General features: G+C 36.2%; 1 protein-coding gene across 2 annotated transcripts in view; it reads left to right on the forward strand.

The window, feature by feature from the left end:
- HECTD2 (HECT domain E3 ubiquitin protein ligase 2) overlaps positions 1-12,773 on the forward strand; it is an 80,660-nt gene that overhangs the window by 58,755 nt on the left and 9,132 nt on the right. For both annotated transcript variants that reach the window (XM_048858020.2, XM_048858022.2), the window contains 7 exons: positions 295-383; positions 1,839-1,997; positions 4,187-4,261; positions 5,154-5,241; positions 5,494-5,600; positions 11,219-11,334; positions 12,196-12,339. In XM_048858020.2, the coding sequence (XP_048713977.2) occupies positions 295-383; positions 1,839-1,997; positions 4,187-4,261; positions 5,154-5,241; positions 5,494-5,600; positions 11,219-11,334; positions 12,196-12,339 (778 nt within the window). The remainder of the gene's footprint in view (positions 1-294; positions 384-1,838; positions 1,998-4,186; positions 4,262-5,153; positions 5,242-5,493; positions 5,601-11,218; positions 11,335-12,195; positions 12,340-12,773) is intronic.

Below are 12,773 nucleotides of genomic sequence, written 5' to 3' on the forward strand. Positions count from 1 at the left end.
ATTTCACTATTGTTTGGTGATTTCTGTGAGACAGCCCACAACCATGCCTTACATGGCAATACAGCTTGTGACATTAGTGTCAGTGAATATGTGCTGGCATCCTTCAAGATTGCCAAACAACTACCTGTACTGCTGTGGAAAGGAAGGAAAGTATCTAGAATGAGGGCACTCACTGATATACACACACTGTTAGCTAAAAAAAGGATGAAGAAAGCGTAAGACAAATATATGCTTTGGGGGGATTTTTTTCATTGCAGATAAATAATGTTGTGAAATAATTTTTACATTCCACAGGTATGTTTACATATCACAAGGATTCACACTGTCACTGGTTTAGCAGTTATAAATGTGATAACTACTCTGAATTCCGATTGGTTGGAGCTGTATCCTTTGCTGTCCACTTGAAGGTGCTACCTGCATAGTATTTTAATCAGTTACTAAATGTAAAAACAAAAAGCTAGGAAGTTCTGATTAAGTATAAATATACAATATCAGAATTAGTTTTTATTATGCTTTTATTTTTCAGTAAAAGATTTTTTTTTTTTTGCTTTAAAAAGCTAAACAGAATATACTGACTAGTGATTCTTGTAGGAAAATAAGGAAAATACATATTGTGTATGTATACATTACATACAAAAAACTACATTAAAATAATGTAAAGTCAGGAAAATCAAGCACTTCAAAGTTAGGAAATTAAGAATTAGATTTTTTTTAAAGTATGGAACTCCTATTAGTAACCAGTTTAAAATCTATTTTATAATAATAGTTCATAGACCGTAAAGTTTCATCTGTAAAATTGAATCTTTGGTTGAAAAAAGTAATTTCTTGCTGACTGTTAAACCAGTTGACATATAATCTAGTATAGGTTACTCACACTGCTATTATAAATGACATAACTTATCAACAAAATGATTAGCAATAAATAAACTGAATTTTTAAAAAAAATCATTAAACAGTATAGTCATTACAAATAGAATGAATACATACAGTAAACAGGATTTAATCTGCTAAATACAAAAAGAAAAACAGCCTGGTGGAATAGGCAGTAAATCGGATGGCTTATATATTTGTTTATTAGAACTGGCATATTTAGTAAATGGAAACCAATAGCCTGGTCTTATATTTAAACTTTGTATAAGGAAAATATCCCATGCTTTACCCAGTTGGCTGCCTGGCACAGGAAGGTTAAACTAATGGGATGTAATAACAAATCTGGCAGTAACCAGTAACAATCACAAAAGACGGGCAGCTTCTCTTGATGGATAATTAACTTCTCAGGTACAGCAGTAATCATATTGATTTGTACAAAAATGTGTAAAATCAACCTGATTTCTCATTAATAGTTCCCAAAAACTCTAGATCTTTGTGCACTCCTACCAAATATGCCTGAATAGGCCTGCTGGTGACCTACACTGTCAGCATAAGTTTATCTTAATGTGTTTAATTTTTATGGAAACATTGGTATGTTAAGACCTCTGTAGAATTTTTTAGATTAAAGATACCCATGTCTATAGTTTCATTTTAACTTTTTTTCCATATTATAGTAGTTCAAAAAATGTTTCATGCTGTATTAGAATCTTAAGTATGAAGCAATTCAAGTGTTGAATAGAAGTGCATTATTTGATCATGTTAATATTTTTTAGTTTAATAATTCTTACATTAGACAGTAGACTCTTAAAAGAATGATGGAAATGTTGAAAAAGGAACATATTTTCTTGCCTTTTCAGTTTTGTTTAATACTTACAAAATACTCACTAACAGTGTAAAATATTCTTCCAAAAGTGATTTAAAAAGAATAATAAGAATATGATTTTCTACTTAACATCTGACATGTAAAGCTTATGGGACTTGCCGTGTATAACAGTATCACCTTGGATATTCGCTTCCCACCTTGCTGTTATAAGAAACTTTTGAGTCCTCCCATTGTTCCCTGTGATCAGAACACACCTGTAGGCATCAGTGATGTTTCATTAGATGACCTGTGTCATATTATACCAGTAAGTAAAAAGCAGTATTTTAAAGGATAGTTTATTTAAATAATAATTGGTTTCATTTATGGGTGCTTGGGTGCTTCGATTTCATTTAAATGTTGCAGAACATTTCATTTTATAAGCCCCTTTTTTATATGCTTTCCAAACGACTCACCATTTTCTCTCTTCTTGAAGATCTTATTTATTTATTTTTTGCTTGTAAAAGATTGAATAAAATTTTCCCTTCTGCCATTTAAGTTATGGGAGTTAAAAAAGCAAAACTACACACAAACTCATGAAACTTCACTTCTAAGAAATTTACTATGCAGAACGCCACTCTAAGAGACCAGTGCTATATTTTGCAATCCATGGTATCACTAGATGCAGTAAAACTCTCAACGGTGTACATGAGTCAGTTCTGGGTCTAAGCATTCTCAATGAAGTTACAGATGGCCTCGGCCATTTAATTGACCTCAGTTCCTCTATAGCCACCTGCTATATCATTATCAGTCTTCATTCCTATGGTTTAAAAAAGCCCACAAAAGTTTTGTAATGGCCAGATTAATTTCTAATAATTGTAGTGGGGTTAGTTTCTACAACTGAGTAGCAATATTCTGAAATCTGCATCAGCACAAGATGATATATCCTAAAAAGAGTTTGGGAATCAAAAAAAGGTGCCCCATGCAGTTGGAAGATGTCGCTACCCTATCATTAAGGCACTTTGTATGCTGATGGGTACTTGCATTAGTATTATTTTTTTGTGTGGCACCATATTCCAGGGTAGGGGTAAGAAGCATGAGCTCAGTCTTAAACTTCCCACCTGGATTGAAGTCTGACCTGCTCAACTCCTTTCTTCAGAAGTCTCAGAATCTTCGACTTTGAAATCAGAGATGATCTTTCGGTCCAGCTTCTCCAACAAAGAAACCATCAGATCATAAATTGAAGACAAGATCTTCAGATCTTATTTTTCCTGCCAAGAAACCACTTTATCTATCAGTAGGTTCCATTTTTGAATACTGAGAGTCATAGCTCCTCTTGCAGTCATATTGAAGAGGAAGGGGGAGGCAAAGCATTCCTCCAGATACACATACGCAGGCCAGACAGTAGATTTACCAAAGTGCATAGGAGCCTAAAGATGCATATAGGCGCCTAGTGGGATTTACAAAAGCACTCTGTGAGTTAAGTGCCTAACTCCCATTGACTTTGAGTGAGAGCTAGGTACCTAACCTACTTAGATATTTTTGTAAATTCCAGTAAGCACATAGCTGCATGTTTAGGTACCTATTTACCTTTGTAAATCTGGCCTATGGTGTCTTCATGCCACAAAGAGAAGTTACATAAGCATAAGATGGGCATGGAATGGGCTATTTAGTTACCATCTGGACACACTGAGCCTTTCACTCAGGCTCATCACAGTTATTTGGGCATTTTGGGAGAAATACATTTCTCCCTCAGTAAAATGCCTCTGAATCCTCACTGTAGAGGGATAACATACAATAACAGAACCAAGTGGTGTCAAAGGAGTACTTTTTTTTTTTAAATTGAAGAGCTGCTCTCCCAATATTAGCATCTGATCTTGACCCCAGTGTCAAGAGTGTCGTGATTATTTAAACAACATAAAGCTGGAAACTAAACTTCAAGTAGCAGCCCTACAAATTTGCAAAATACATACATTCTGGATGCAAGCATTCCAAGCAGTCACTCCCCTGGTAGAATAAGAGTTTAGTCTCTGTGGCACTGGGACTCCAGCTTACTTATTACAGACCTGGATACTAAATTTAATCTACTTGAATAAGTGTGATATAATGGTGGTAGGCAAAATACAGAAGCAGCCCCTTCTCTATGAGCTCTTTGTTTAGTTGTACCTTTCTTTCAAAGGTAACATCTGGGGAACAATTACTGATAAATCTCCCTTTTTTCCATTTGTTTAAAAAAAATCTAACAGGGTTTTTTAGATCCATTTGTAGCTGATGTTTGAAAGATGAATTCAATATGAACATATTGGAAATAAGTTCCTTTGCCTGGTGAGGGGAAAAATTCAAAATATAGTTATTAGTAGTTGAAAAATAATTTCTGCACATGTGGAGTAACAGGTTGCTTTATGTATAGTATGCTTTAATGTGCAATTTTGCCCATGGTGTTTCTCAGTAGTAAATTGTTGTACTTTAAAAGGACAAGGTGGAATTGTAGCTAATTTAGTAATTTTTTCCCCCCAGGAGTTGGCCCATGGACTAAGTGAGCTTCTATCCTATGAAGACAACGTTGAAGAAGACTTTTATTCAACTTTCCAGGTACTGTAGGAACACAGACTCTACAGTTTATAGTAATTATTGATCCATCTCAGGAGATTTATTCATAGGTAGAATAGTCCATCATAGAGAGTGATTGCTGATTGTCTGGAGTTCAGTGGGGTTGGGGTTAAAGAACTATAAAGCTTGCCCTAGCTTTGAAAGAGTCAGTTTAGCCTGGAAGGTTGGCCCAGACAAAGGCTTGCTGTAGCTTTGGAGGATTTAGTAAATTTGGGATTCAAGTTGACCTGGAAGCCTGATTTAGGCAGAGACCTACCTAATTTGAAAGACTTTACCTAATCTGGGGGCTAGTTTTTGGCAAATGCTTGTACTAACTATTTGATATACTCCAGTCTGGAACACTGGCTTAAAGAGAATCCTGATCCAGTTATGAAAGATTTGGTATGCCATGGGAGTTTTAAACTTAGCAGAGGCTTGCTCTAATCTGGAATGATTTAGTTTAGCCAAGGAAGCTTGGGTTTAGGCCTGCAACAGCCTGAAAACGGTTGTTAGGCCTGACAAAGGCTTGTTAATCTAGTTCAAGGCTTTTTTGCTTTAGCTGGGAATTATACTGTCATCAGCTGGTATGAGAATTTTTATAACCTAAATTATTTTCAATTTTGTGGGACCTACAATTAAAAGAGAGTTTATTTCTTCTAATATATTTAATCTCCTAAATCCTTTTCTGCATCTTTCTCCTTTGTGGTATCTGAGCCTTACCACACAACTAACACATTTTAAATAGTATATTTGTTTGTTAAGAAAAATACAAAAAAGTATAACGCATAATTTTTAAAAATCTCTCAGAAATATGCAAAACTATTGATAAATGATTTATTTGCCATAATGGACCAAAGGTGTTACATGTACTATACCATCTTCTCTCTTTCTCCAGGTTTTTCAAGAAGAATTTGGAGTCATAAAATCTTATAACCTAAAGCCTGGTGGTGATAAAATTCCAGTTACGGCTCAGAATAGGAAAGGTACACTAAAGATATAAATATGCCAACTGCAATGCACCAAACTTCACTTGTAACTATAGATTTTGTTATTTAGCTGAGTAGTAAAAATAAAATTCAGAATGAACTTGCTAATGCTATGTAAAGTAAAATGTATTTTAAAAGTTTTAAATTATTTCAACTCTGTTTAAGATAATACAATAAATGATAGTCTGAAATAATTTTATTAATATCTAATATAAAGGGTATCAAATGTTTTTTTTGTTTTTTTTTTAGAATATGTGCAGCTTTATGTTGACTTCATTCTCAACAAATCAATCTACAAACAGTTTGCAGCTTTTTATTATGGATTCCATAGTGTCTGTGATTCATATGCATTGATGGTAAGAATAAGATGAAAAGTCTTATAGTAAACTTTATTTAATATTATCTTAAAGTTTGGTTTACTTCTATTATAAATCTGTGACAAAGAATTGAAAATGACTGATCTGAATTAGATAAATAAACTTTAATAATTTAACTGACTTTTTTCAGTGTTCATAGAGGCTCTGATTCAGCAAAATATTTAAGCAAATGCCTAATTTTAAGCATAAGAGTAGTCCCACTGTGATCAATGGGCCTTCCTGAATATAACCACTCAAGAAAGAGATCTTGGAGTCATTGTGGATAGTTCTCTGAAAACATCAACTCAGTGTGCTGCGGCAGTCAAAAAAGCTAACAGAATGTTGGAAATCATTAAGAAAAGGATAGATAATAAGACAGAAAATGTCATATTGCCTCTGTATAAATCCATGGTATGCCCGCATTTTGAATACTGCATGCAGATGTGGTCATCTCATCTCAAAAAATATATATTGGAATTGGAAAAGGTTCAGAAAAGGGCAACAACAATTATTAGGGATATGGAACAGCGTCCATATGAGGAGAGATTAATAAGACTAAGATTTTTCAGCTTGGAAAAGAGACAAGTAAGGGGAGAGAGGGGTATGATAAAGGTCTATAAAATCATGACAGGTGTAGAGAAAGTAAATAAGGAAATGTTATTTACTCCTTCTCAGAACACAAGAACTAGGGGTCACGAAATGAAATTAATAGGCAGCAGGTTTAAAATGAACAAAAGGAAGTATTTCTTCACACAATGCACAGTCAACCTGTGGAACTCTTTGCCAGAGGATGTTGTAAAGACCAAGACTGTAACAGGGTTTAGAAAATAACTAGATAAATTCATGGAGGATAGGTCCATCAATAGCTATTAGCCAGGATGGGCAGGGACAGTATCCCTAGCCTTTGTTTGCCAGAAGCTGAGAATGGATGACAGGGGATGGATCATCACTTGATGATTACCTGTTCTGTTCATTCCCTCTGAAGCACCTGGCATTGGCCACTGTTGGAAGATAGGATATTGGGCTAGATGGACCTTTGATCTGACCCAATATGGCCATTCTTATGTTCTTATGTCCAGAAAACTATTTGAGAAAAACACTATATAATTGCATTAATATTTAGGACTCTGCAATATTACAGAGTTGGAAAGAATAGTGTTTTCATTGGAGAATCTTAAAGGTCTTTAAAGATATTTAATGTATTTCCGCTCACAATACTGCTAGTAAGTAACCAGTATGATCCCCCTTCTATAGACAGATAATTGCAACAGATTAAGGCCAAGATTTTTTTTTTTTTTCTAATGGGTAGGATTTTTAACAGTTAGGATTCAGTGTGGCCTGGTTTTTCAAAAGTGCTTATCACCCAGCAGTATTCACTAAACTTAGTGGCTGCTCATCTCTTTTGGAAATCAGGCCATTTATTTAGGAGCCTAAATGTGAACTCAAAACCTTAACTTTATATACCAGTTTTTTAAAATCTTGTCTTAAGTAACTGCAATTCTATAATAAAACCACAAATGGAACCTCTGTTTCCTCACTTTAGTCTTTAGTTTTAAGCCAGTGATTCCCAGGTGTGCAGAGCTAGATCCCCTCTTCTGTGGCAGGTTTGCAGAGGTGCCCCTCTGTCTCTCATGATTAAGGTTCCCAACCCTCCAGGATTGTCTTGGAGTCTCCAGGAATTAAAGATTAATTTTTAACTAAAGATAATGTCATGTGATTAAACCTCCAGGAATTCATCCAACCAAAGTTGGCAACCCTACTCATGATATAGCCCAGGTGGTGTCACCTAGTGTAATCCATTCTCTTCCCCTCTCTATCCTTATTCTTATTCTATCCTTATAATCAAAGGGTGGGACTACTAGGGTCTGTTAATAAACAGTTCTTTGGGCATTTTTGGTGAATTTTAGGTTATTTTCATCTTAGAAAGTAATGGGAGAAAAAGCAAAGAGAAGTCACCCAAAACTCAGCAGAATGAACATAAAATCCTTCAGTAGACCCCACACCGCTGGCTGACATGAAAAACCATCCCTTGAAAATAATATTGTTCCCCATTTTTCCCCTGAAACTTCCCTTTTCTCCCTCACTTTTCCCCATGGCTTGCCTCTTCCTAGTGACCTACCTTGTTTTGGCTGCAAAAAATACCTCGTGGCTGCTCAGTTGCCTCCTCCCTGCTGACTGCTTCTTTTCAGTGCATGCAGGATCTGGCTCCAGACTAAACCCTTTACTGAGCTGAACACATCTCTAGACCATTAGAGAGGATCGGAACTGGAAGCCCAGTATGTGCAAGTGAGAAAGGATGCCAGCAGGTAGTAGAGGAAAGAGTGGTTGCCTGTCATGCACACCTGTGATGCTGACCAGGACCTGAGTTACCTTGGGCAGGTTTTCTAAAGCGAAGCCTGTTCTGGCCAAATGAGGACTAATGGCAGATATACTGGTGGCTTCCCTCCTCTGCCCCTCCCCCATTTCTAGTTGGATTGTTGAGAGGGAGTTGTGAGGATCATGCAGTCTTGTGTACTTACAGGGGAGTAAATAATGGGTACAGTTTTACTCAAAGAGAACATGAAGAAAAGCCAGATAGCCATCTTAAAAGCCTTTCTGGGTCCCTCAATTTCAGCCCCCCACTTATGGATCATCCCTACAGTGGGGCAGGAATCTGATAACTTCTCCGGCACCACTTCTTCTCTCTTCCAGTCTTTGCTGGCCTCTTCAGCTGCTATATCAGTTCCCTTTCTCATGAACCATGGGGCCAATCAGAAATTGACAGGGAGAAGAGCTGACACTGGAGCTTAGTCTCCATTAGTTTTTCACCACTTCTGCAACCTGATAGTTCAGCCACATAGTTTGCAAGTAGCCACAGGGCAATGTTGCATGTTTGAATATTATAATAATAATAATAACACTAGGTGGTAGACAATTGTCTTAATTGGAATTACTTAATTAGAGCTTATTAGTTAAAGATTCATACAGTATGATACAGAATACTACCCTCTGTAAATTATGAAGAGATGGCATTGTTCTCTTTTTAAATATATAAAAATAACTGAGATGGCAACTTGCTCACTTCCAACTAACTTTTCAAAATTTATTCCTTTATATACTGGTTTAGAACAAAGACCGTTTATTTGTTGGGAGGGGAAAAACTACTTTCCCACAGTTGATTGTGTGTGTTCTGTTTTAATATTTTAATTTATTTAAATTAATACTTACGGAATTTTTATGGTATTTTAATTTACATGATTGATACGCTAAAGGGATTTCTAACCCCAGTTATTGTTATTAAGAACATCTGTTCCAGCAAGCATTTCCAAAGGAGTTAAAAACATCTTTGACTGTGTCATTTTTTATAAATTACAGAAAATATTTGTATTCACAAATACCTCTTATTAATCACAGAACATAACTGGATTGTAAGCACCCTTTATCAATTATCCAATCTTGTTCATTATATCATACTTCTATAGTAATAAGTATTCTCTGTTAGTGCCAGGAGTCCCTTGACATCTGTTTTAGATTAAAGGAGTTAAATTATACACATTTCATTACTGAGTACATGCCTTCCTTTATTTTCTTACTCAATAAAGTTTAACTTAAGCACAGAAAAAGGATTTTAGTTAATGGGTTTGGTTATACGGGTTTTACGATATCAGTGGAGATTGAATATGACTGACAACCAGAAATCCCAATCAAGGAGTATCTTTCCCACTTACTGACCAGAGAGCAGTGAATTTGGTGAGATTGCAACAGAAGGCCCTCTGGTCACTGGGACAGTTAATTCCTTCCTGGACAGGGAAGAGCCTATTAAGGTGGCTTGGAACCGGTTTTATGGTACTGTGGCTCCTAATCTGACCAACAGCATGTCAATGAATTGCTCCAAGGTCTAGCTTCTGATTGATTGGGAGCTTTTCGGGTCCTGAAATTAAGATGTCACAGGTTCATACGTACTTGTTCCCTGCTCCCTACATTTGCAGGCACCACACTAGTACTTCAGGAAGAAGGGGGAAAGATTTAAAACTAGTAGTGTTTTCAGGGCGAAGACTCCATTCTCAACACCTGGAGCATCGGAATATTATACAGAAAGAACCAGATGACCTAGAGGACTGGGGTAATAGAAATTAGATGAAATTTAATAATATCAAGTTCAAAGACATGCACTTGGGGAATTATAATACCAATTTCTACTACAAGCTGGGGCTCAGCCTTTGGAGGCAACAGAAGAGGAGAGAGACCTGGGTGTGTGGGTTCATCCCAGGATGGCTATGGCTATCAATGAAAGGCAGTTGTGAAAAAGGTAAATGTGATCCTAAGATGTATCAGGAGAGGTATTTCTAGGAGAGATTGGGAAATATTAACACTATTGTACAAGGCAGTGGTAAGACCTCACCTGGAATACTGCATACAGTTCTGTTCACCCATGTTCAAGAAAGATATATTCAGACTGGAACAGGTGCAGAGAAGGGTTACTAGGACAATTAGTGCATGTGGGGCCTATCTTATGAGAGGAGGCTGAAAGAACTTAGTTTCTTTAGCCTAGCAAAATGAAGGCTGAGTGGGGGATGTGAGTGTGCACAAATATATCAAGGAGGTAAACACCAAAGAGGGAGAAGAGCTAGTTAAATTAAAGGAAAATGTTGACAGAGGAACAAATGAGTATAAATTGTCCATGAACAAATTAAGGCTCAGAAATTAGAAAGTTGCTAACCATCAGAGGAACTTCCCAATAGGAGTAGATTGGGCAAGCAATCTAATTCTAAGATAGAACTTGATAAATTTATGAGTGGGATTGTATGATGGGGTGACATGCTGTGACAGGGGGGTTGAGCGTAGTGGCCCAGAGGTATATTCTGTATTTTTTTTCCTCCTTCCTCTGAAGTATGAGATAGGACACTTGACAGGATGGGCCAGTGCTATGAGGCATAAATGGAGTTCCTTCTCAGATGCTTGGCTGGTGAGTCTTTCTCACATGCTGAGTGTCATACTGATCACCGTTTCTGTTTTCAGGAATGAATGTCCCCAGGTTAGATTGGCAGGAATCATGGGGAGTTTTGCCTCACTCTGCAGCATGGCATGCATGTCGATTGTTAGAATCATCTGAGTATATCTAACCTAATCAATTCCCTGCAATCACAGAGGCCTTGAGTATTAGTGCTACTCACTCCTTCCTGTTCTCTAGCTGTGGCATACAATAGTTTACTGGTGTTGGGCTCAGTACAGGGTAATTGGGTTCAGTTTAGGGCCTGTGGATGTGTAGGAGGTCAGACTCAGTGGCCTAAATCTCTGACTCTAAGTAAGTAAGTGTAAACATTAGGAGGAAAGGGGAATAAAGGTAATAGTAATAACAACCCACTAATGGATATTAGCCACATTTATCTTGCTTGTTAGTACAGGATTTTAAAATTAAGCGCTGAGGAATTGATCTTCCTGCAAAATAGTAAATACTGGAGTTCACATATCAACTTTTATCCATGAAAAATGTTCATAAGAAAATAACACACTTTGTCTACAATACATAACAAAACATCTGCAATTTAATTTTTCAATTCTTAGTCTGAATCGTATTAGTATCATTATATATCTTTTAAAAAAGTGTTCTGCCAGCAAATGTTATGACTTTTTGGCAGCTACTTCGTCCAGAAGAGGTTGAAATTCTTGTTTGTGGAAGTCCTGAACTAGATATGTATGCTCTACAGAGAAACACCCAGTATGATGGCTACCTGAAAACTGATCTCACTATACGGTAGACTTAATTTTTAATCTTCTTAATATTCATATAGAAGAACAGTATAGACTGATGCACTAATGGGAGCAATTAAAATCTGAATTTCAATATAGTCATTAAGTACTAAGATATAAGTTTAGTTTTAAAAAGGTTATCTCAAAATGACATTAAAATACTGTAGTCTTATTTCCTTTAGTAGGAAAAGTTATATTAGTTGAACCTCCTTAGCTATGCCAAGTGTCTTTAAAAGGACACAATTGGTTTAAGTCTAGTCAGTTTCAGGTACTACACTAAGATACTGTGTGGTTTTACATTATTTTCCTATATTTTAAAATGTTATCTCTCTTCTCTGATGATGTGTGAAAGATCCACACAAACTGGGGCAACTGTCTATACACAAAATATAAAATGCATAAAAAATTGAGAAGAAAATATTTCCATCTGATCTTTCTGTAATACCTAGTAACCCTTGGCATTTCTTGTAACTAATAGGTTTTAAACAACGTTTCAGACAGAAATGTAAATATGTATCTTTATCTAAACCAACATTTGAAAAACAAGGGTTTGTAAGATACAGGCATGTAATCTATAGCTCAGCCAAAACATCTCTTCCCTTTGCCTCACTATGCCAGTTATAAAATCTGGCTCCAAATAATGGCGGGGGGGAGGAGTTGTATAGAGGAGTGTCACTAGCACATTTTTGATAACACAGTGTTTGAAAATGTACATAAATACTTTTTGCTTTTAAGTTCACCAGTTAACTATATATTTATGGGAATTTTTATATTAAGTGACAATATCTGAGCCTAGGGTGTAGTGATAACTTTACATTGCTTTTATCAAGATATTAACTCTCCCCTTCCCTAATGAATCCTGTAGATACTTTTGGGAGGTAGTACTCGGATTTCCTCTTGATCTCCAAAAGAAGCTGCTGCATTTTACTACAGGAAGTGACAGAGTACCTGTGGGAGGGATGGCTGATTTGAATTTCAAGATTTCAAAGAGTGAAACGTCCACTAACTGGTAAATAATTTTCAGTTGTATTCTTAAATATTTTAACAGAAGAGTCTTACTGTAATTTGTGTATGTACTGTAAAGAAAAAGCAAACTGATTGAGAAACTATATTAGTTCCTTTAGCTTGGTTTACAAATATTATTAAAACCAGGTATTGTTTTACAAATATAGCAGATGTTCATCTAATACAGTGGTAGCTCTCTAAGCAATGTGTAACTCTGAAGTCCAGTTTCTGCTTTTTAATACAAGTGGTCCTTATGCTTCAATTCAGAGAAGCAATTTGCATTAGTCCTTGACTGGGGCTGAGCTGGTGAAAAATAAACTACCATATTTACCAGGAGTTCTGCTGGATCCATTTGGGTGTTCATACTACGGATACCAGTCTCCGCAGCTTGGAGGATGCTCTTGTTTCTTACAGCTGATCTGAATCAAGCTTTTTAGC

Source organism: Caretta caretta, chromosome 7, assembly GCF_965140235.1.
Source record: "Caretta caretta isolate rCarCar2 chromosome 7, rCarCar1.hap1, whole genome shotgun sequence".
NCBI lineage: Eukaryota > Metazoa > Chordata > Testudines > Cheloniidae > Caretta > Caretta caretta.